At 36.4% G+C, this 22,758-nt stretch overlaps 2 protein-coding genes across 4 annotated transcripts in view; one reads left to right on the top strand and one right to left on the bottom strand.

Moving 5' to 3' along the window:
* GLIPR1 (GLI pathogenesis related 1) overlaps window positions 1-5,250 on the top strand; it is a 33,310-nt gene extending 28,060 nt beyond the window's left edge. Inside the window, exons 4-6 of one of the 3 annotated variants that reach the window (XM_024736505.1) lie at window positions 1,761-1,846; window positions 4,670-4,696; window positions 4,796-5,250. In XM_024736505.1, coding sequence (XP_024592273.1) covers window positions 1,761-1,846; window positions 4,670-4,696; window positions 4,796-4,950 — 268 coding nt within the window. In that variant the 3' untranslated portion in view covers window positions 4,951-5,250. The remainder of the gene's footprint in view (window positions 1-1,760; window positions 1,847-4,669; window positions 4,697-4,795) is intronic. The other 2 variants (XM_024736503.1, XM_024736504.1) reach the window with 2 other exon arrangements.
* A 484-nt stretch (window positions 5,251-5,734) lies between these two features.
* Window positions 5,735-22,487, bottom strand: KRR1 (KRR1 small subunit processome component). Its single transcript, XM_024736502.1, has 10 exons — window positions 22,400-22,487; window positions 15,117-15,289; window positions 13,644-13,778; window positions 13,322-13,447; window positions 13,151-13,234; window positions 11,787-11,843; window positions 9,940-10,110; window positions 7,862-7,939; window positions 7,663-7,756; window positions 5,735-6,047 (listed from the first exon to the last, which is right to left on the bottom strand). The coding sequence occupies exons 1-10, from the start codon at window positions 22,482-22,484 to the stop codon at window positions 5,905-5,907; spliced, it is 1,146 nt and encodes a 381-aa protein (XP_024592270.1). The 5' UTR covers window positions 22,485-22,487; the 3' UTR covers window positions 5,735-5,904.
* Between the last annotated feature and the right edge of the window lie 271 nt (window positions 22,488-22,758).

The raw sequence follows: 22,758 nt of genomic DNA, 5'->3' as shown, positions 1-22,758 counted from the left end.
AGCATAAATGACTGCATCAAAAACATTCTAGAATTTAACGACTCAATGAGTACTGTGCTTTTTAACAATGAAAGATACTCCAATGATTAATGTCCATTTTGGATATCTTTTATAATGATCAGAATCTCTACTATATTCCTTTGACTATTTTCCACAGGGTAACATAAGCATAAGGGTAAATTTGAGACAACCTAAATTAATTTGGAGCCAAATGATATTTGAACATATCTTTTTAGTTGGAAATGAGGTTTTAATAAAAAGTAATGTCTCAACTCTGAAGATTAATGCATAGTATTAAGGGAGAGGAGTCCATGAACTTGGATTAGAAAAGTTACATCTTTTTCAGTAACTTCTATTGAAAGTAACATTTCTTTATGAAGATAACACTCCATTATCAGCAATAGCTATGACCGTACTGCACTACCTGTATCTGTATCACAGATATGTTCATATCACTTTCTAGTTGCTGCATCTCTCTCAAAATGGTTTTTATCACTACCTTGAAATTACTGTAATTATTAGACTCCCTGCTAGCTCTTACCTAATAGAGAAGTACATATTAGTATATCACAAATATTTTTAACATGTTAATAACTATTTCAACTTAATTTGTTTCCTTTATAATCCTATGAACTTTATTTTAGGTATTTTTAAACTATTTTGAGAAAGAGCCCATACGCTCCACGAGGCTGCCAGAGGGTACATGACATGAAAAAGTTAAGAACTCCTTTCCGAAAAAGATTAGAGCAATGGCAGGTTCACTGAAATAAATGTACAGCCTTTTGTCATTACTACTCCAGAGATATTCATGGGGATATAAAATGTTTGGTTATTATTTCATTTTCTAATCTGTGATCTTGGTCAATTACTTACACTCTGTGCCTCAGCCTCTAGCTATGGGGATTAAAAAAATTATAGTATCTTCCTCATAGGGTTATTGTGAAGATTGATTCATTCGAGGATGCTTAGAACAGTGCCTAGTACACGAAGAGTATTCAGTAATATCTATTATTCATATCACATCTTTTATGTGAAAACAAATTGCATTTTAGAAACTCCCCCTCACAGGCTCCGGATGCACAGGCTCAGCGGCCGTGGCTCACGGGCCCAGCCGCTCCGCAGCATGTTGGATCTTCCCGGACCGGGTCACGAACCCGTGTCCCCTGCATCGGCAGGCAGACTCTCAACCACTGCGCCACCAGGGAAGCCCTCTTGTTATATTCTTTTGGAAAGCCCTTTCCCCAGCCAAATGGCTCCCATCCAATAAAAACTATGGAGGTTTGCTAGACTGAGAACAAAAATGTGGGTCATGATGGCTTTTCTAAGATGGACAGTTTTTTGGATGGCAGTGATCACATAGGCAAGTAGAGGGAGGACTGCTCTGAAATCAGACAAATCTAGGTTTCGTTCTGACTCTGACATCTGTACCTTGTGATTTTGGGCAAGTTACTTTATTTTTTAGAGGTTTAGTTTCCTTATCTGTAAAATAGAAATAAAAATAACTTCTTCCCCGAGTTGTCTTAAGAATTAACTGAGATGATTAAGACATAGGTTCCTAAACACAGGCACCTAGTATGAACTCTGCAAATATTAGCAGGCTTCCATTTCTGCTTCCCCCTCTCCTCTTCTCTTACCAACCCTCTGAATCTGCAGACTTCCATCCTAGGATTTAGCCAAGGACCATAATAAATTGCAATTGGGAAAAAAAAAAAAAAGAAACCAAAAACTCTCCTAATGGACAGTTTTCCTCTGCTTCACAGAGGCAATTACCCAACCTGGCCATATAAGAAAGGATCCACATGCAGTGCCTGCCCCAGTAACGACAACTGTCTGGACAATCTCTGTGGTGAGTAAAAGGAGCAATCTACCAATAATACAATGTGTTCAAAACTCTTGTAACTTTCTACAGAGCTAAGAATGCAAACATTTGTTTTATCCTAACAGCTATTTTCAGGGAAAGTGGCATCAGGGTAGCAATCAAACCAGTGGCTTACTGTCCTGGGAATGAATATATGGTTCAAGAGAAATTTAAAGAAGCAAATAATATTCTTTAGTTAGCGCTAATCAGAAAAACAACAAACGACTCTGATGCTGGGAAACTGTAGACCCAAGATTTGCTAATTTCAGCAAGATCAAAAATTTGTATAACCAAGTTAACCAAAAGAATTCTGAATTGTGTGATACTACCTGTCCAAGCACTCAAGACTTGCATTTTCATCTTTAGAATCAGACAAATGAAATAAAGCTGCAACGTGGCACTTTTTACTAGTTAGACAGCATTTAATGAGGAACAGTGTAGGCCAATGAAGCTACGTTTCCAAGGATGTTTTACATAACTTTGAAATATTAATACACAATTGGCCAAGAGTCTATTTATGGTTCCTGTCCCAGACACATTCCTTTCCATCTCAGTATGTTTTTTCTTTACTTTTTGCCATGGTGTAAAGGAAAACTTCAATCAAGCTACTGCAGTTGTGCAAATCCTCTAGGACTTTTGTGTCCAGATCTGTAACCAACTGAACCCCTCAGGGCTGCAGGGCTGGGGCGGGGTGCTAGGAGCAGAAGGAGGGTAGAATAGACTGAGTTTAACTGCATAAATTTTTGTTTGGCCAAAGTGTTGCATTGCTTACACGTTTCCTAAGGTCCTTTCTGGGTTTAAAATTCTTTTCAACTGCTTTTCCCTTCCTCCTGATTTGTAAACACTGAGTTCTCATTTTTACTCCAGCTACAGAGACGCTTTTTCTACCAGCTTTCTGAGCCAGTCATTTCTCTCCAGTTCAACCATTCTTTCCCTCATAATTAGTTTTGTTTAGAGAACTCACTAACATGTAGCCATAGTGCAACAAATCCCTTCTCAGAGCACCAATGTTAACTGAATTTTTCATGTTACTCCAATACTACGAAAGCATGTCTTTTTTTTTTCCAAGTTAGGCAGTATGACATAAGAGTTAAAACCACAGATTTTAGAGTTCAATTTCCAGTTCCACCATTGTGACGCTGGGCAAGTGTCTGGACCTGTTTCCTCATTAATGAAATGTAGATGGTGGCACCTCTTCACAGGTTTCGTGAAACGAATGAAAAAAAAATTATATCTAGACCAAGTGCCTGGCATACAGTATCACTCAGTAAATATTATCTATTAGCCCCAAATTCATCCTTCCTGTAATCTCAGATCTTGAGTTTACTCTTGGTATTTTGGTGTCTTCTTTGTGCCCAAGTTTTAGATGATATGTTTTTATGCTCATGAACAAGACTCACTCATGCTTCTTTAGAATCTGTGATGAAAACTGAGACAATAATTTTAAATTATGTAAAAAGTAATTTAACTGTTGCCACTGGTTAGCTGTCTTTCCCACTAGACTCTGAATTCCAAACAGGCAGGAATTATGCCTATCTCATTCAACTTTGTAACCAAAGTGCCTAGTCTAGAAGGCAAATAATTGCTAATTTGCATATTTCCTTAAAAAAATCATTCTCTATAAAAATCTAGACAGTAACACCACCACCAGCACAATGATAACAGGAAGAAAACTGCTGGAGTTTTAGCTTTTAAACTTAGAGATCTAGCCTGAAATGGTCTCTAACCTTGTGGGATAAAATCCAGAAAATTAAGGCTGTAGTCCAATAATGAAAAGCCCCTGGGCTCTTGAGAGAGACAAAGGAAAACGCACGCTAATTTGCAGGGGAGTAAGAGTTAGAGGATAAAAGCTTTTATTTATCAGATTTCGTCTCTGACAAATTGTGGCAAACACTGGAGGAAAAAAATCCCTTTGTGGTCTTCTAGATACTGGTAGGTTCAATAAATACCAATGGAGGCCAAATCAGGATGGTTTGCAAAATGTGCTGGGCACACCAATGGTACACAAGCTGATTTTAGCTAGTGCATGGATGACATTTGTTTCAATGTTCAAAAGTTGAATGTTTAACATTTTAAAAATATATATGTAAGAAAAAATATAACTAGCAAGCATATCATACCTTGATTTCATGGATATAACTGCCAGGAAAAGTTAAAGAAGCAGAAGCTTCGTCGCAATTCACCACAGCAAAGCCCAGTCAGGTCACAGGTATGATGACCAGGGATGCTCAGGAGTACCAGAGGGTCAGCTCCTTGATGGATTCCACCATAGGAATGCAACAGCAGCTGGCACAGAACCAGTGTAAAAGAGGTGTCTGACCATTTAAAAAGTATAAGAAGGCTATGGCAGATGTGGAATTCTCTTCCCAGTGCTCTGAGTGTCAAAATCTTAATAAAGCTCAGTGGAAGGAGAGGAGTAAATATGACTTTGATATCCAAATACCCTACTTATATACTAATGACAGACTGGAATGTATGAGAGAGGCCACTGTCTCTTCATTACTGACCATAGATAGTATCATTCTTCTCAGGAGAAACTTTCAGGAAAATATTTTAATAAATTGCTCACACTGATTATTACTAATATTATTTTTAATTGTTTTATTTTAATTGCATTTATTTTATCTGCCAGTTACATTATGTAAAATGATTTTCCATTTATAGTAGTGGTATATAAAAAGTTTATACATAAAGGTTATATAAACAAGTTGATTGCAACAGTCAATGGTTATAATTAAGAGACTTGGCTTTTAAAAAGAAAACAAAAGCCTCACCAGTATCTATTCTTTTCTTTTCTTTCTTATTTTATAGCTAACCCACAACGAGACAAAGTGACACGTATGTATATAAACCTTAAATTGTATAAGATCTATCTGAGCTATGTTACTGCATTATGAGGAATAACATTTAAGAGGATATTTTGTGTTTGTTTCACAGGTTACTACTCTGTTGTGTTTCCAGACTGGCCAATATTTCCACGTAACAGATACACATCTCTTTTCCTCATTGTTACTCCACCAATCCTAATACTGAGTGTTATAATTATCAGTTTGGTCAAGCACAAATACCCTCATTTAGTTCTTCTGAACTAATACAATCCAGGGGGAAAAAAGCCTCATTTGTACATGGCTTTAAAAAATAAAATTGGGTGTTATTTCTAATTTGCAGCAAACCCTTACTCAAAAGAAGAAATGGTTCAATTTCCTAACATTAGAAGGTAAACTCATCTTTACTTTCCACTTTTTATGAAGAAGCATTGTTTTCATGCTGCCACAGCCGTGACTTTCAGTGAGTAACCTACCCCCTGTGTGCCTTAGCTTCTAAATATGTAAAATCAGTGAGCTAGATTTAGGCGAGTCCTGGCCCTCATCAGTAAAAGCATTTCTATGTAACCTGTTGCTGCTGCTTCAACTCCAAATATCTGGTTTTCCCTGTTCTCTTGCAAATTTGATGTCTTTCTGGTTTACTACTTCCTCAGACTCATATTGGAATGGTAATTAAGGGAATTAATTTAAAAGGCCTTGCACTTTTGGATTATGGGTTACTCTTGGAACAAAATGTAAAATAAGATTATAAAAAGGGATAAACCTAAATGTTTACTTGTTGCCATTAGAGCACTGAAAAATCTATTTTCCTCAAAACCAAATGCTGGGACATGATTATATTTAAAGACTAACCGATGGCCTCAGACATTGGATTTGATGAATAATTACAGTAGCTACACTGCAAAAATCTTTACATAAACAACCTTAAGAATTACCCCTAAAACCATGCCTAGATAAAACGTGCCTGGAATAGATTAGGTGCAATGCATATAAACACATATATACCACCTTCTAGTATAAAAATTTTCAAAAAACATGGAGAATACAATAATTTATAAAGAATTGCTGTTTATGTAAAGAACAAAACACTCAGAAAAAAGTGATCAGGGTATTACTTCTCAGGGATAAGGCAACTAATGCCCTAGTATCTCAAAATCCTTTACAAAAGGAGATAGCTTAATAAATTCTAGCTCAGGGATTTTTGTTTGTGTTTTATGTATGTTACTTTTTTTTCTTCTTTTTCTTTTCATCTGCTTCCATTTTAAGCTTAACTTCTTCAGCTGTAAGGGCTCCCAGTTTCTTACTCTTTGCTTTCTTAACCTTTTCCTTGATGGCAGCCACATCAATTTTAGTTTCAGTAGAAGCTAAATAAAAACAATACATGTAATTCTTTAGATTATACCAAATAAAACAAAGAATACATATATAAGACAATAATTTCAGAGTACTGTTACAATTGAAAGATCATGTTATAAGATAAAACACTTGCTTAAAGGAAAGTTAAAGGAAAGTTAGAAATCTAACTAGGAGAAAACAAAGTACTTTAAAAATACATTAGTGAAAATATACACGAAAATGGCATTATACTTTAACTATTTGAACCAATTACTGGATTCAACTATTAAAATTACATTTTTCCCCTTAAATCGTTTAAGATTCTTTTTTCCATATTTTGGAACTTGAGTATTCCTTAAAAAACTTAGTTTTCCGAATATTCAATTAATGACTAATAGTATTTCATTTAACAAGATTTTGGTAATAAAGACAATAATCTGAGAGTTGGAACTTGAGTATTCCTTAAAAAACTTAGTTTTCCGAATATTCAATTAATGACTAATAGTATTTAACAAGATTTTGGTAATAAAGACAATAATCTGAGAGCATCTGGAGGTCCTCCTAACAGAACCCAACCCCATGTATTGAACACAAAAAGTGTGAACAAAACAGAAAAGCAGTGAAAAAAAACACAACTTTTTCTTATTATTTAAAGAACAGCACTCAGGACATAAAGAACCAAAAGATAAAATGTCATCAAACAACCCAGCAACTTGAGAGCAGACTTAAAGCCTCCACTAAAGTGGAATAGCTACACTTTAATCAGTAATAAACTGAGATTAAACTAGCTATTGAATACCTTCAGAGTACATAACTGACAGATTGTACAAACTAGAAAGTATAATGCTTATGATATTTTTAACTTTTATATAACCAAGGATCTGAATAGTAGACTACAATACTTTTAAAGCTGTTAACACTGATATAAATTAACAAACGAGTACTGTTACATCTGGCTTTGACCAACAGGTCATGTGCAGTGCTGCTGGGTGACCTCCCTCCCCTCACTGTGCCACTGACCACTTTGGAGAGTTACCTTACAGAGAAGTACACGTCTTACTAGTGGAAAAGAAAATGCGAAAGAGGAGAAGACGGATCAAAATGAGGCTAGGAATGAGAAGAAAAGGCATCAGCGTGTTTTCTGAGTGTCTTTAAAAGCCCCTGAGTAAGAAAGATCGTCCTGCTATTTTGTTGGTGTCTTTTAGCCCAAGTGATGAGAAATCCACGTTAACCGTACAGGAATCAATTTAAGCCACAGATCACACAAGTAAAGAAAGTACAACTTTTGATAAGCTTTTTTTAAAGGGCATGACAGCAGAGCTCAGGGATCTTACTGTTTTATTTTTACAGAAGATTCACTGCTCTGGTTTATATCTTTCACAACAGAGTCCTTCCTCTGCACAGAGGTCAGGAAGGGACTGTCAATCTGGGATACTCTTAAATAAGCATTAGCTGCTACTAAATTATAAATTATCTCAGTCACCACCGCTTTTCCCTAGGATTTGTGATTAATGAAATGCTAAGAGAATTGATGAAACGCATGGTTATTTCTTAACACTCAAAGAGCTTCAGACAAATCCACTACGGGTTTACTTTTCCTCTAACAGACTTACAGCATACCAAGAGTTGGAAAACAAGCATTACCTTCCTTAGGTTTCACAACTGGTTTTTCTTTAGGTGGAATAAACGCTTTGTTTCTTTCCTCTTGTCTCCTACTAAGAGCTTCTGCTTGTTTAGCCTACACAATAAAAAAAACTACATTAAAAAACGCTTGTGTAGTTAAATAAGAATTCAAGTATCTATAAACTTTGCAATTAGTGTTGTAAGCTAGACATGGTCTTACCTTTATTGCTTCCATTTTCTGTCTCTTCTTTTGACTTGCCTTCAGAAAGTATTCACCAGTAGCCAATTCTTTATCAATCTGTTGAAATCAGCATTTACAATACTTCATAAATAATGTAGATGAGAAGTCAATTCCTAAGAAATTCACAATGACCTTGAGGTAAAGACAGTGGGGTCAAAACTATGATTACTCTATAAAGATAGCAACATAAAAAGAAGGAAATGTCCTCTAAGCTGAGGGGAATATATATATGCACAAAAGCATGTAGGTAGGAAAGTAGGTGATGTGTTCATGGAATACACAACAGACTGCTTGAGGTGGGGTGAAAGATCAATGATTCAGAAAAGTGTGAGAGGAAACTGGAAAGACAGTTTTGGGGAAGCATGAAGAAACATGAATGACAGGTAAGGGAAGTGGGATATGATTTAGAAATGACTGAAGGTTCCTGAGAAGAGTGAAGAGAGCAAAGTAGCACTTTATGAAAGGTACAGAAGAAAAAGCCTGTTTTTAAAAAAAGGTTGCAGCATACAAAATGAAAAGCAAGAATTGTCAGGATGTGGAGACTAATTAAGTACTAATTTGCAGTAGCAAATTCATTAAGTAGATAGTCAACATATAATTAATTGGTCTACCTAAGGCAATGTTCTACTAAACTCTAATACTAAGCTCTCTACAATTACTAACTCACTTAATCCTCACTAACAATTCTTTGAGACAGGAATGATCATTATCCCTATTTTCTGTACAAAGAAACTGAGGCATGGATGGGTTAAATAAATTATGCCCATAATTACATAGCAAGTAAGTGACAGAATAAGTCAAGTGAGACATCGCTGATTCAAGAAGCTTACGGTCATAAAAAAAAAAAAAGATAAAATGACAACTACTTACAGTACAGGGCTATACAAAATATATCAGGTGTTACAGAAGCATGGTTTAGTAACTGGATCACTCGCTTTCCCCCAACTAACACTTTCCTTCTGGCTTCACTTTGTTTTCCAAAATAGACCTCAAGATCCAACACTTCCATTTTTACTATGATCATCATTCCTTTTTTACCTTTGACCTTTCATCAAACCTTCCTGGAAAACTACAAACACAGGGCTATGGGGAAAACAAGATATAGTACACAGAAAGAGATGGGTTTACATGCTAAGCACAAAGAACTCGTAAAAGGGAAGACTTTAACATACAGCCAAGGAAGGGAATAATGAAGCAAGACACCTCAGAAGACAGGTGACGACAGAATTCAAAGAACAGAAAAAGAAAGGATTGATGCAGATGGGAAAAAAAAAATTGTGAGATAAGAGGAAGTTGAAAGAGTTCTTGCCTCGTAGTCTCAAATACTTCTAGCAGATGACATTGCATTTTATTTTACTGGAGTACGAGGGTGGCTAAAGAATTAAGAGGACACAGCTGCCAGAGAATACTGAAGACCTATCTGAGATTGGAAAAGTGAATTTTTAAGGGATGTAATCCAAAGATATGACTTTCTTCAGCTATGTTCAGTAGCCATGTTATGGGAAACAAGTCAAGTTTTAGGACTGATCCAAGTTTTAGTTTTGTTGGGCAGGTGTGATTGATAGAAGAAAAGGGAGTATGAAAGAAAACAGTGATGGACAAGAGAGAAAAGGAAATTTTAGAAAGGGAATGATGCCAGAGGACAGTTGACAAAATTAGAGGCATTCCTGTCTTAAAAAAAGGATAGATATTAGACTTAAGATTTCAAATCCAGAGCAATCCTATAGTACATGGTCACATGAATGATGCTAAAGCAGAGTAGAAAGCATTGTGGACTAAATCGTTGACTTTTTTTTAACCACGGAACATTTATAGTGGCTACAGATACACAACTGACACCACCTACCTTGACGGAGTTTACACTCACAGTATGAAGCTTCCACTCCCCACCCCCATACAATTAGTTCAAAATAAGCCTATTCACACTTACCTTCAGTTTCTTATATCTCTACACACCTAAACGTACATACACAGAAATTCCACCCTCAAAGTTTCTGACAAAAATAGATTAAAATGGTTTCCCCCTCATGTAAAGAAATTCAACATTTAATACTGACCTGACTTTCTGGCTGTGGTGGTGGGAATGGTGTATACTCCTTCTTAACAGTTTTCTTCTTTGGTTCCTTGCGTTTGTTCACATTTTTGTGCTTGAACTGTGGCAAAAATCTTTCCCAACTCTGTGATCTTAACTCAGAATCTTTCGCCAACTCTCGTTTAATCATTAAGGTCTTCAACCATGGCAATATATGAACAAAGTAAACTTTTAATTAAAAAAAAATTTTTTTTTGATGTGGACCATTTTTAAAGTCTTTATTGAATTTGTTACAATATTGCTTCTGTTTTATGCTTTTTGGTTTTTTGGCCGCGAGGGATGTGAGATCCTAGCTCCCTGACCAGGGATCGAACCTGCACCCCCTGCATTGGAAGGCAAAGTCTTAACCACTGGACTGCCAGGGAAGTCCCAAACATTTTTAATTTTAGCAGTCATATGTTTCACAACCTAAGACATTATCAACATTGTTCCTATAAATAATAAAATTAAAAGGAACAATTCTTAGTCTCTTCAGTAGGATTAAACCAATTCTGGAAACAAAAAATATATAATCTCAAACATGCATAATTAACCAAGCATCAGAAAACCGTTAGAAATTTAGACAGAATTATTAAAATAAACTGAGATGAAAATAAGACTAACTCAGTTTTCCAACCATTATTTCATTAAAACCTTTAAAATTCAACCTAACAATAGCAGGGAGAGTTCTTAATTAGTGATGTTTCCTACAAGCAGGAAGCTTTCAGTAGCACCCTGAAATATGGTGGAAAGAAAAAAAGTTTCTCATGATCAACAAAACGAAATGTTTTCACACTTCCCCTACTCCATCTGAATTTTATAGACACTGAAACATCAGAGGATGCAAACTAGGCATCAGATGCAAGAGGAGCTCTCTTTATCTTTAATGTCCCAATGTAACTCAAAATCGTTTTTTCACCCCAATCTAAGAGTGACTTTTCAACTTAACTTCATTAAATTCAAGGACTGTTTAACAAATATCCCTCATAAAACAACTCATTATACCATGGTTACATTTCCAAGAACAATCAAGAACTTTATGCATACAGGGATATAACAGACCTCTCTCGAAGAGCCTATAATTTGAGTGTTAAATTCCAAAATAGGTTTTAATGCAATCTCAAATATTCCAGACTTTACTTATAGAAAAAGGCAGAATTCAGTACTTCCCCAGTGGTCCAGTGGTAAAGAATCCACCTTCCAATGCAGGGGACACGGGTTCGATCCCTGGTCAAGGAAGATCCCATATGCCACTGGGCATCCCATATGCCACCGGGTGCCTCAACTAGAGAGCCCATGCGCCCTGGAGCTGGCAGCCACTAGATAGAAAACCCGCACGCCACAACCACAGAGAAGCCCGTGCGCTGCAACAAAGGATCCTGCATGCTACAATGAAAGATCCTGTGTGCCGCAACGAAGACCCAACACAGCCAAACAAAAATCTTTTTAAATAAATTAATTAAAAAAAGAAAAAGGCAGAATTGTAAAAGATCACATCTTTAAATATAGTATGTGAGCTCAAACCCTAGGAAAACTGGATTGGTACCATCTACTACAAATCCTATGAAGCTTATTTTATTTGTATTGGAAGTGAATCACTACATTACACTGTCCCCTTCAATAGCTTTCAAACTGTACTCCAAAGAGACCTAAACTTCCAAAGAAGTAACTATAGGACTGGGGTAGAGTTGAGTGGGCTGAACTCTACCCCAATTTACCCAAAATAGCTCTGCTTTATCTGTTTTGTATATTAGGCTTTCATAAAAGATTTACTTTCAAGAAACGTTTCTGTAGCTAAAAACAACTTTGTAGTAGTATACAGGGAACACTCACTTTAATGTTATAAATTGGATGAATATTCTTCATAGTGTCTAGGACTACTTTTCGAACCTGAAATTTGCAAAGAAAAATGAATCAGTCATGTATAAAGATTTTAGTGAACTACGTAGACGAGGATTAATATATCACAAAATAGCCTATGAACCAGGCAATGGCTACCAAATTGGATACTGTAGTCCCTTCAACTGTTCTGAGTGGCTTCTAGGTCTTTCATAATAGTCAACCTCCCTTGGATACAATGAAGTCTCTCAACTTTACTGATAAAAAGCTATACACAGAATTAACACAACACTCTGGAGCTGTAAAATTTAGGGGGAAGAGGGCTGGATTTAGAGTTAGAATATATGCACTCAAATAGTGGGACTGCCACTTCATACGACAAAGGCACTTAATTTTCCTATTCCAGCTTTTTCATTTGTAATATGGAAATAAAACTACCTTAAGGATCTGTCATAAGAAGTAAATAATATACTTAGACTCTACAAAACTGTGAAATATTCAAAATATTTAAGTTATTATTGCCCCATGAGAAAAAAGCAGATAACTTATGAGAAAGGTCCAATAGAATTAAGGTTAAAGGCCCTGGAAAGCAAGTAAGACCTCACTGCCAGATACAGATAACAAAAGCCTCAAAAGGAGTTAATAGAAACAGTATCTGCTCCACAGATTTTCTCATAACATCTGACAAACTAAAGAAGATGTTCATAAAAATATTAACATTCAAAGAAAATATATCTTAAAGGAAGTTTTCTGAGCCTGACCTCTACTGGCTGAATACATTACTGCAAAGAACAAGATCTTCAATTCTCCAGTCATTAAAATGCATGTAGGGGCTTCCCTGGTGGCGCAGTGGTTGAGAGTCTGCCTGCCGATGCAGGGGCCACAGGTTTGTGCCCCGGTCCGGGAGGATCCCGCGTGCCGCGGAGCGGCTGGGCCCGTGAGCCATGGCCACTGAGCCTGTGCGTCCAGAGCCTGTGCTCCGCAACGAGAGAGGCCACAACAGTGAGAGACCCGTGTACCGCAAAAAAAAAAAAATGCATGTAATTACTTCGTGTTTCTTATGTTTGCTACAGACTGAGACCTTAAATGCCCACTTAAAATTCGAGTGGAGGGAGTAATGATGTGCAGACCTCCTAATTCAGAAACGGATCTATCTTCAGTTACCAAAGGCTGGCCATAATATGTTAGGGTCCAGGAAATTACATGAATTCCCTCAAATTACATGAAGAATTTACTAATGGAAAATCAAACAAAGCATATTCTAAAAATATATAAAACAATATATTATGCAATGAACTATTATATTATTTCATTTATTCTCTGTGGAAAATTAACTGAAGAGAATAAATAGTTCTCACCTCTTTTAAGCCACTAAAAGGTCCAATGGCTGAAACCGTGTTTCCCTGTACCATAATGTAACAGTTTGTTAAGAGTTCCAACGCCTACATCAAAAGAGCAATAAGTTGAAGTTCAGTACACTTAAAAACTAAGAAAAGAGGAAGACATACTTTTTCACTAATAAAAAGTACCTTCAACGTAGATCCTTTGGGACCAATAAGCCGTTGTCTTCTTTTTACAAATCTTTCTTTATTTCTTACTAAAGAACCTATTTTAATGATGTCACATGCAACATCATCCTGAAGAATTCGTACTGCCTTTTGGGAAAATAAAAAAGAAAACTCCATCAATATTCTTGACAAGTACATATCTTCTGCAAGCCAAGAAATTTAAGCACAAAATGACAGTTAAGCACAAAAATGAAAACTTTATGGTGCAGGAGGAGACACAGTGTTATATGTTGTCTCTAATGTTGAGGCAAATAAAGCAAAGTCTCTGTAATTCTTAATTTACCTGTTCAAATGAAACACTCCTTGCTAACAGTTTTATTAGGTCTCTGGCCCTAATGATGATATATGGATCAAATGTCTTCTTTGTTGTACAGACAGTCATGCTGCCCTCGATCAGGTCCAGGGTTGCATTAACATGCTACAATACAAAAAGAGCAAATAAGCAGTTGTCTGAAAATGAATTCAATTTTAGATAATTACAGAGCCGATCCTAACCAAATTAATAATTTGTCTGCCATTAAGCTATCTCAAAATTCATTAACTCTCTCCTTGAAGAAGCTAGAAAGTTAATGTAAATAATTGATTACTTTTAGACTTCAAAGAATATAAAAAACTCAAGCAATTGAAAACATTTATAATTGGCTTTAGAATAATTTATACTTATTGGAATAAAGATTATCTCTAGTTTAAAAAATATATATCAATCAAAATGAGGCTACGTTTTAAAATTAAGGTAAAAATGTAAATCTATATAATTTCCCTACCTTGGCTGGATCCAGCTCTAATCTCTAATCTGCTCCCTAGAGTGAGAATGGACTTTCCCTTTCAAACTTTTTTCTACCTGGTTTGTATTAGCTAAATACAAAGTAAAAACAAATTATCATAGGTTTAAAAATAAAAGCAGTGATTATGATTACTACAGTGATTAAAACTATGCATTAACTTTCAAATGGAAGAATCAGATTTCAACAAAGCAAATAAAAATGCTGTTTTCTAACTTGTGAGCATAATCTGAAGAATATTTCAATATAGTGAATGACGAACAATTAAACCTAAGGTTAGGTGTCTATAAGTTTACCAAAAAACCCCCAAAATTGAGTCTAATCTCCGATGTAGACAGCTGTAAAACACGCCTGCAGTTTGCTAAACCACCCTCATACCTAATGCACACAAATGACTCTAGAGCAGTGCCACAGCTGAGAAATACATTTTCTATCAATCTAGTGTACATACACACACAGGTGAACCAAAAGCTTCATTAAATGATACTTATCCTTACCACATGTGATACACAGATGTATTTTTTTCTAAAGGCTCATTATATCCACTAAATTGACTTCTTGATTCACTAAGGGGTCTCAATCCAGTTTGAAAAATAAAATCAAATACACTGCTCTAGGGGCACAGCAGAGGAAAGTTAAACAATGCCAGGAGTATGCCTCGGCTCAAACTGTACAGGTTCGTGGCAACCATTATAGTAGCAGACATTCTGAAATTTGGAGTTCACAAGTGAGTTTCAGACCATCTGTGAATCCCCTAAATATTTAAAGGCATGTGAATTTTTCCAAGTAATCTATTCACAAAACTGAAAACAAATGAACTGTAAGGATAATTATCTAGTCTGTTTAAAATATCAAAGGAATCAAATTAACCAGCTATGGTAGCACCTTTAAAAAAAATCCATCAGCACACATTCAGTTACTTAAAAGATATAAGCAAAAACAAAATCTCAAAGAAATACATAAGATATGCATACATGTTCACTCAAGGCTTTCTGTACCAACGGCCAGCACTCTTTCAAGTAAGCCTCTCTATATTTTGGAAACAAAGTTGCAAAACTGCTCTCCTCCAAGAGTCCTCTGGGATTGTCCTCTTTGGAAAAAGCTGGCTCCTTCCAACCATCAGGAACAGTGAGGAGTTCTGATTCATCTACAAAGGGGGAAAAATCTATACATCAGATTTAACTTCTTTTGGACACTTTTTGAACACTTGTATGCATACATTCACAAGCTTCCCAATACTCTCCTCGCATTTCCTTTTCCCCTGCTTTTTATATTATTCAACAGTCAAAGAACATGCCTCTGTCATTATCACCAAAATACTGTATTAAAATTGTATATATTTCAGTCACCTCAGGAGACAGTTCCTTAAGGGCAGGGACTCTTCTTCGATCCACACTTATTGGCATACACCTGGTACACAGTCAACACTTACAAGCTTCTACTGCACCACACTATCTTAGAGTTGAAGATCCAAACACCATTTTGTTTACATTACTATTTTAAATATAAGTAACCTTTCAGACTCAATGAAGTGTAGCCTATGTGTATATATATATACGTGCATGTGTGTATATATGTGTGTATATATGTGTGTGCATCAAAAGCTTGATCCCAGTGTACGCTTTCAGTTAATATTCACTAGTACAGGGTTTTAGGTTTTCCAAAGAGCTTTCACGTCCGTTATTTCTGTATACTCTCACGACTACAAAAGGTAGGAAGAACTGGTATTATTATTCCCATTTTATAAGATATTCAGTTCAAAAACTTTAAGTGACTTGTGTAAGGGAATATGAAGCTCAGTCTAGGTCTCCTCTCACTAGAACAAAATGCCTCCTAAGGGCTATAAATTATTTCCCATATCATTTATCAAAACTCCTGGTCCTGAATTTTAAGAACCTCTTAAATCCAACAGCTGTACTTTAATTCAGTACTACTCAAAGATATGATCCATAGGCCTGAAGCACCAGCATAAACTGAGAGCTTGTTAGAAATGCAGTTCTTGGGCTCCATCCAGACCTACTAAATGTGAATCTCTGGGATGAAGCCCAGGAATCTTTCTTAACAGTCTCATGAGGAGATTCCTATACATACTAAAGTTTAAGAAGCAGGTCTTATAGTTCATGTTATCCACTCCAGTCAGGTAAACTTGCTTTCTGTTTCTTATACTCACATCCACTTTGTTACTTCTGGTTCAAATCACAGAGAATTAGCTAGTCTTTATTTATCGTTCACTTCTCAATACCCCCCCCAAAACCCTCAAATTCTACAATAGTGATTACTTAAAATGCATATCTGACCAAGATCCTACCCAATTTAAACACTTAAATGGGTATGAATTTAAAAAAACAAAGAAAAAAACCCCACTGGCTAAGGAAATCAACAGGAGTTTCACAATGGAGGAAGTACAAATAGCCCCAAAACATGTAAAGATGTGTAACCTCATTAGCAATCAGGAAAGTCTGATTTAAAAACACAATCAGATATGATTTCACACTTAACAAAATGACAGAAATGAAAAATTCAGGTAACAGCAAGTGTTAGTGCTCATCTACTGATATCGGGAGTGTAAAGCAGCACAACTCCTTTGGGAAGATTTAGCATTATTTGCACATGCCCTACCCTACAATTCAAGGATTCCAATCCAATGTAAGGTACATAACCAGAGAAACTCTTAACATGTCAACAAGGAGGTATGTACACAGATATTTATACCATATTGTTTATAATAACAATGGGAGCAATAAAATGTCCAGCAACAATAAAATGAAAATATAGAGATTGCCTCATCCACCAGAGGGCAGACAGCAGAAGCAAGAAGAACTACAATCCTGCAGCCTGTGGAACAAAAACCACATTCACAGAAAGACAAGATGAAAAGGCAGAGGGCTATGTACCAGATGAAGGAACAAGATAAAACCCCAGAAAAAAAAACTAAATAAATTGGACATAGGCAACCTTCCAGGAAAAAAATTCAGAATAATGATAGTGAAGATGATCCAGGACCTCGGAAAAAGAATGGAGGCAAAGATCGAGAAGATGCAAGAAATGTTTAACATTTCTTGAAGGACATATGACATGATACTATACATAGAGAATCCTAAAAATGCCACCAGAAAACTACTAGAGCTAATCAATGAATTTGGTAAATTTGCAGGATACAAAATTTTTTTTCCTTGTTTTATTTTTTATTTTGACCCCATTTACTTTTTAAATTAAATTTTCATTTAAGATCATTGTAGATTCACATGAAGTTAAGAAATACAGAGGAGTCCTGTATTGTTCACCCTGTTCTCCCCAATGGTAAAATCTCACATAACTATAGTACAGGATATTGACATTGACACAATCCTTTGATATTATTCAGATATCACTAGTTTCATGCATGTAATCACCACCACAGTTATGACAAAAAGCAGTTTCACTGCCTTTTCACTGCAAGTACAAGCCATTGGTACTTGAAACAACTTGGATGTATCTTCAGAAAATACATCCAAGTTGTTGCAAGTACCAATGGCTTGTTCTGAAGATACATCCAAGTTATTGCAAGTACATCTGAAGATACATCCAAGTTGTTGCAAGTACCAATGGCTTGTTCCCCTTTATTGCAGAGTAATATTCCATGGTATGGATGAACCAGTTTGTTTAACAATTTACCCACTGAAGAACATTTGGGTTGTTTCTAGTTCTAGGCTATTACAAGTAAAGCTTCTGTGAACATTCACATACAGGTTGCTGTGTGAATATAAGTTTCATCTGTCTGGGATAAATGTCCAAGAATGCAATTGCTGGGTCATATGGTAATTGCACATTTATTTTTATAGGAATTTGCCAAACGCTTTCCCAGAATGGTTGTATCATTTTTAAGGTCCTATTAGCAATATATGAATGGTCCAGTTTCTCCACATATTCTCCAGCATTTGCTGTTATCATTTTTTTTTAATTTTAGTCATTTCAATAGGTATGCAGTGATATCTCTTTGAAGCTTACATGTGCATTTCCCTAATAGCTAATGATGTCAAACATCTATTCATGTGTTTATTTGCTACCTGTACATATTTTTTTTTCCACACACACACTCTGTATTTTATTTTTACAAGAGAAAAATAAACTGACACCAAGCATTGTAAGTGGATGACCACAACAAAAGCAACAATGATTGCAATTACCAAACATGAAACACACTCATACTATGTCATAATATTGACATTCAGTCCAGTAATCCTCCACTGTAACAGGTCCTTTATTTGCAGTGAAAATTGATTTGTATATTTTTTGCCTCTGAGTTCTTGTGGGATTTTTTTTATTCAAACAGAAAATTAATGCACAGAAATCTCTTGCATTCTTATATACTAATGATGGAAAATCTGAAAGAGAAATTAAAGAAACCCTCCCATTTATCACTGCAACAAAATGAATAAAATACCTAGGAATAAACGTACCTAGGGAGACAAAAGACCTCTATGCAGAAAACTATAATGATGAAAGAAATTAAAGATGATACCAACAGATGAAGAGATATACCATGTTCTTGGATTGGAAAAATCAATATTGTGAAAATGACTATACTACCCAAAGCAATCTACAGATTCAATGCAATCCCTGTCAAATTACCAATGGCATTTTTTATGGAACTAGAACAAAAAATCTTAAAATTTGTATGGAGACACAAAAGACCCTGAATAGCCAAAGCAGTCTTGAGGGAAAAAAACAGAGCTGGAGGAATCAGACTCCCTGCCTTCAGACTATACTACAAAGCTACAGTAATCAAGACAATATGGGACTGGCACAAATACAGAAACATAGATCAATGGAACAAGATAGAAAGCTCAGAATTAAACCCACACACCTATGGTCAACTAATCTATGACAAAGGAGGCAAGGATATACAATGGAAAAAAGACAGTCTCTTTAATAAATGGTGCTGGGAAAACTGGACAGCTACATGTAAAAGAAATTGGAACACTCCCTAACACCATACACAAAAGTAAACTCAAAATGGATTAGAGACCTAAATGTAAGACCGGACACTACAAAACTCTTAGAGGAAAACAAAGAAAGAACACTCCTTGACATAAATCACAGCAAGATCTTTTTTGATCCACCTCCTAGAGTAATGGAAATAAAAACAAAAATAAATGGGACCTAATGAAACTTCAAAGCTTTTGCACAGCAAAGGAAACCATAAACAAGATGAAAAGACAACCCCCAGAATGGGAGAAAATATTTACAAATGAATCAACGGACAAAGGATTAATCTCCAAAATATATAAAGAGCTCATGCAGCTCAATATTAAAGAAAGAAACAACCCAATTCAAAAATGGGCAGAAGACCTAAATAGACCTTTCTCCAAAGAAGACATACAGATGGCCAAGAAGCACATGAAAAGCTGCTCAACATCACTAATTACTAGAGAAATGCAAATCAAAACTACAATGAGGTATCACCTCACACCAGTTAGAATGGGCATCATCAGAAAATCTACAAACAACAAATGCTGGAGAGGATGTGGAGAAAAGAGAACCCTCTTGCACAGTTGGTGGGAATGTAAATTGATAGAGTCACTATGGAGAACAGTATGGAGGTTCCTTAAAAAACTAAAATTAGAATTACCATATGATCCAGCAATTCCACTACTGGGCATATACCCAGAGAAAACCATAATTCAAAAAGACGCACGCACCCCAATGTTCACTGCAGCACTATTTACAACAGCCAGGTCATGGAAGCAACCAAAATGCCCATCGACAGACAAATGGATAAATAAGTTGTGGTACATATATTCAATGGGATATTACTCAGCCATAAAAAGGAACAAAATTGGGTCATTTGTTGAGACGTGGATGATCTAGAGACTATCATACAGAGTAAGTCAGAAAGAGAAAAACAAATATCGTATATTAACGCATGTATGTGGAACCTAGAAAAATGGTACAGATGAACTGGTTTGCAGGGCAGAAGTTGAGACACAGATGTAGAGAACAAACGTATGGACACCAAGGGGGGAAGCCGTGGGGGGTGGGGATGGTGGTGTGATGAACTGGGCAATTGGGATTGACATGTATACACTGATGTGTATAAAGCTGATTACTAATAAGAACCTGCTGTATAAAAAAATAAAATTAAATTTTAAAAAACCGAATACTAAACTTACTTTGGGTTATTTGTATGGAAATGTGTTAATATAAATGTTTCAGACATTACATGAAATTCCTAAAATCTTATATGTTCTGGTATAATGTTACAGGTCATAATTCTAGTTATTATTTTAAAATGTATACCTCAGAAATAACTAAATTTCCCTGTCAATTGCATTATTATGAACTTTCATCAAATCTTTAACCGTGGTCATTTTTTTAAGTCTTTTGTCATTTACAGACAGTTCTGGGTGTACTCTGATGCTTTTGCAAAAATGTTCCTATAAAAGGGTTTCATCTTTTCGGAATTCATGGAAAAGACTCTGAGAAGTACAGGTTTCTGGTAACTGACTATACTGCTGAACTGAAGGAATAAGTATTTTCAGAACTCTAATAGAAAACTGATGAATTCATAAAAGTGCTAACAAAGATCAAGATGAAAAAAAATTAATTACATGGGACCGAGTGAACTGATGAGGACGATTATAAATTTTGTGACTTTCTGTTTGAAGAAGAAAAAAGAGACTGTAAAACGTTGTTGTTTAAATTATATTGCTTTTGTGGATTTAAAGTGGGTTTATAATTGTATATTATATTTAGTATAAAAATAGAATTTAAAAAAAAAAATCATGCACCCCAATGTTCATTGCAGCACTATTTACAATAGCCAGGTCATGGAAGCAACCGAAATGCCCATCGACAGATGAATGGATAAAGATGTGGTACATATATACAATGGAATATTACTCAGCCATAAAAAGGAATGAAATTGGGTTATTTGTTGAGACGTGGATGGATCTAGAGACTGTCATACAGAGTGAAGTAAGTCAGAAAGAGAAAAACAAATATCGTATATTAACGCATATATGTGGAATCCAGAAAAATGGTATAGATGATCTTATTTGCAAAGCAAAAATAGAGACACAGATGTAGAGGACAAGCGTATGGACACCAATGGGGGAAAGTGGCGAGGGGTGGGGGTGGGTGTGTGATAGAAAAAGAAAATGAAAACATAAATTAGCCTGTATTCATACAAGGGAACATCATACAGTAGGGAAAAGAATAAATCACAGCTACAAGTATTGCCCTGATTGAATAATAACAATGAAGTTTAGCCTAAGAAGCAAGACACAGAAGAATATCTACAATCCTTTCTCATTCATATAAAATTCAAATACTGACGAAATTAAAACATTTTGTGCATAGGTGGTCAAGATTATGAAGAAAGGAAACAGAATAATCAACACGATTCAGAATGGTTACTTTAGGGCATGTAGGGGGCTTTGGGGGAATGGTAATGCTCTATTCTACTTAATGGTCTGAGTGTGCTCCTTTTCACCTGTTGGTTTTATTCTTTAAGCTGCATATATACTGTCCTCTCTGCCATACACTTAATTAAAACAACAACGAATCACGTTTAATATCTCCCTTATGCCCATAGAATGAGAGTTCAAGGTTTTTAACACTTCCAGTAAGTCTGGTTGAGCAGGCCCCGGGCTATTTCTCTGGCCTCTCTTTCTGTCAATCATACAGAAGTTAATGGATAAAACAAGATTGCAAAGCAAGAGAGCAATTAACGCAGTTGAAAGAACAGGAATTGTGTTGGCAATACTTCAGCAACCCGATAAACAAGAACAATAATAAACGTTCCAAAATTTCTTCCCTGGCTGACAAACTAGCACTAAAAACACGCCTGGTATCTCCTTCTATCACTATGTCTGTCTCAGTCCTTCATTATCAATCACTCGTTCACTCATATGCATAACGACCTCCTACTCCCACCTCATCCCACCCCTCACTCTGCCAACGATTTACAGACACCGCCGCAAGTTTAAGGTCCCGAAGCGCCTTCCTCATTCTTTTACAGAAGACGCATCCAGCAAGACCCCTACTTTGGGGGCTTCCAGCAAAAGCAATTAGTTAGGAACACGCGCCGGCGCCATACAGGCCAGTCGTTCCTGCGAGTCCGGCCAACAACCCCAGCCTTCAGCAATTACAGGTACTTAACTTCAAGGCGGCGTTACACGTTCCAAGGCGGCGTTACACGTTCCCAGCCAGCGAAAGGAAAAAATCCCAACTCAAAACCCCCAAACCCCAGTCTTTGGTTTTCAAACAACCTCACCTCGGCTCTCCGGCTTCGGCTTCTGGCTACGAAATTCACTTTTCCTAGACGCTGTAGCTTGCCCGTCCTGCTTGGAGGACGCCATCTTCAAACTGCTTCCGGAGCTACCGGAAGTGAACCCTTTCTTAAATCCTACCGGCTAAAATCCGCGTGCTCAAAGTGAGTTCCGCAGAGCTCAGACGAGATCTGCGCAGTCTCCGTGTGTGCTTAAGCTAGAGCCCGCGTATTTGCATACACTACTACGCTTCTCCCGCGGAGCCAATGGCGAGCCGGAGACTTCTCTTCCCGGACGCTGCAACTACGGAGTTTCACAGCATGCTGGGACTTGTAGTTTAGCACTGGGGGTGAGTCGGAGACGG

Source organism: Neophocaena asiaeorientalis, unplaced genomic scaffold (genome assembly GCF_003031525.2).
Source record: "Neophocaena asiaeorientalis asiaeorientalis breed wild unplaced genomic scaffold, Neophocaena_asiaeorientalis_V1.1 scaffold134, whole genome shotgun sequence".
Classification (NCBI taxonomy): Eukaryota; Metazoa; Chordata; class Mammalia; order Artiodactyla; family Phocoenidae; genus Neophocaena; species Neophocaena asiaeorientalis.
This window is presented reverse-complemented; position numbering and strand designations above follow the sequence as displayed.

Excerpts from the sequence above, each read along its gene's own strand:
- KRR1 (XM_024736502.1), bottom strand. The coding sequence starts at position 22,484 with ATGGCGTCCTCCAAGCAGGACGGGCAAGCTACAGCGTCTAGGAAAAGT. Across the intron at positions 15,290-22,399 it reads GCCGAAGCCGGAGAGCCGAG|ATGAATCAGAACTCCTCACT; the intron begins GTGAGGTTGTTT and ends CCCCCTTTGTAG. Across the intron at positions 11,844-13,150 it reads CTTTTAGTGGCTTAAAAGAG|GTTCGAAAAGTAGTCCTAGA; the intron begins GTGAGAACTATT and ends TGCAAATTTCAG.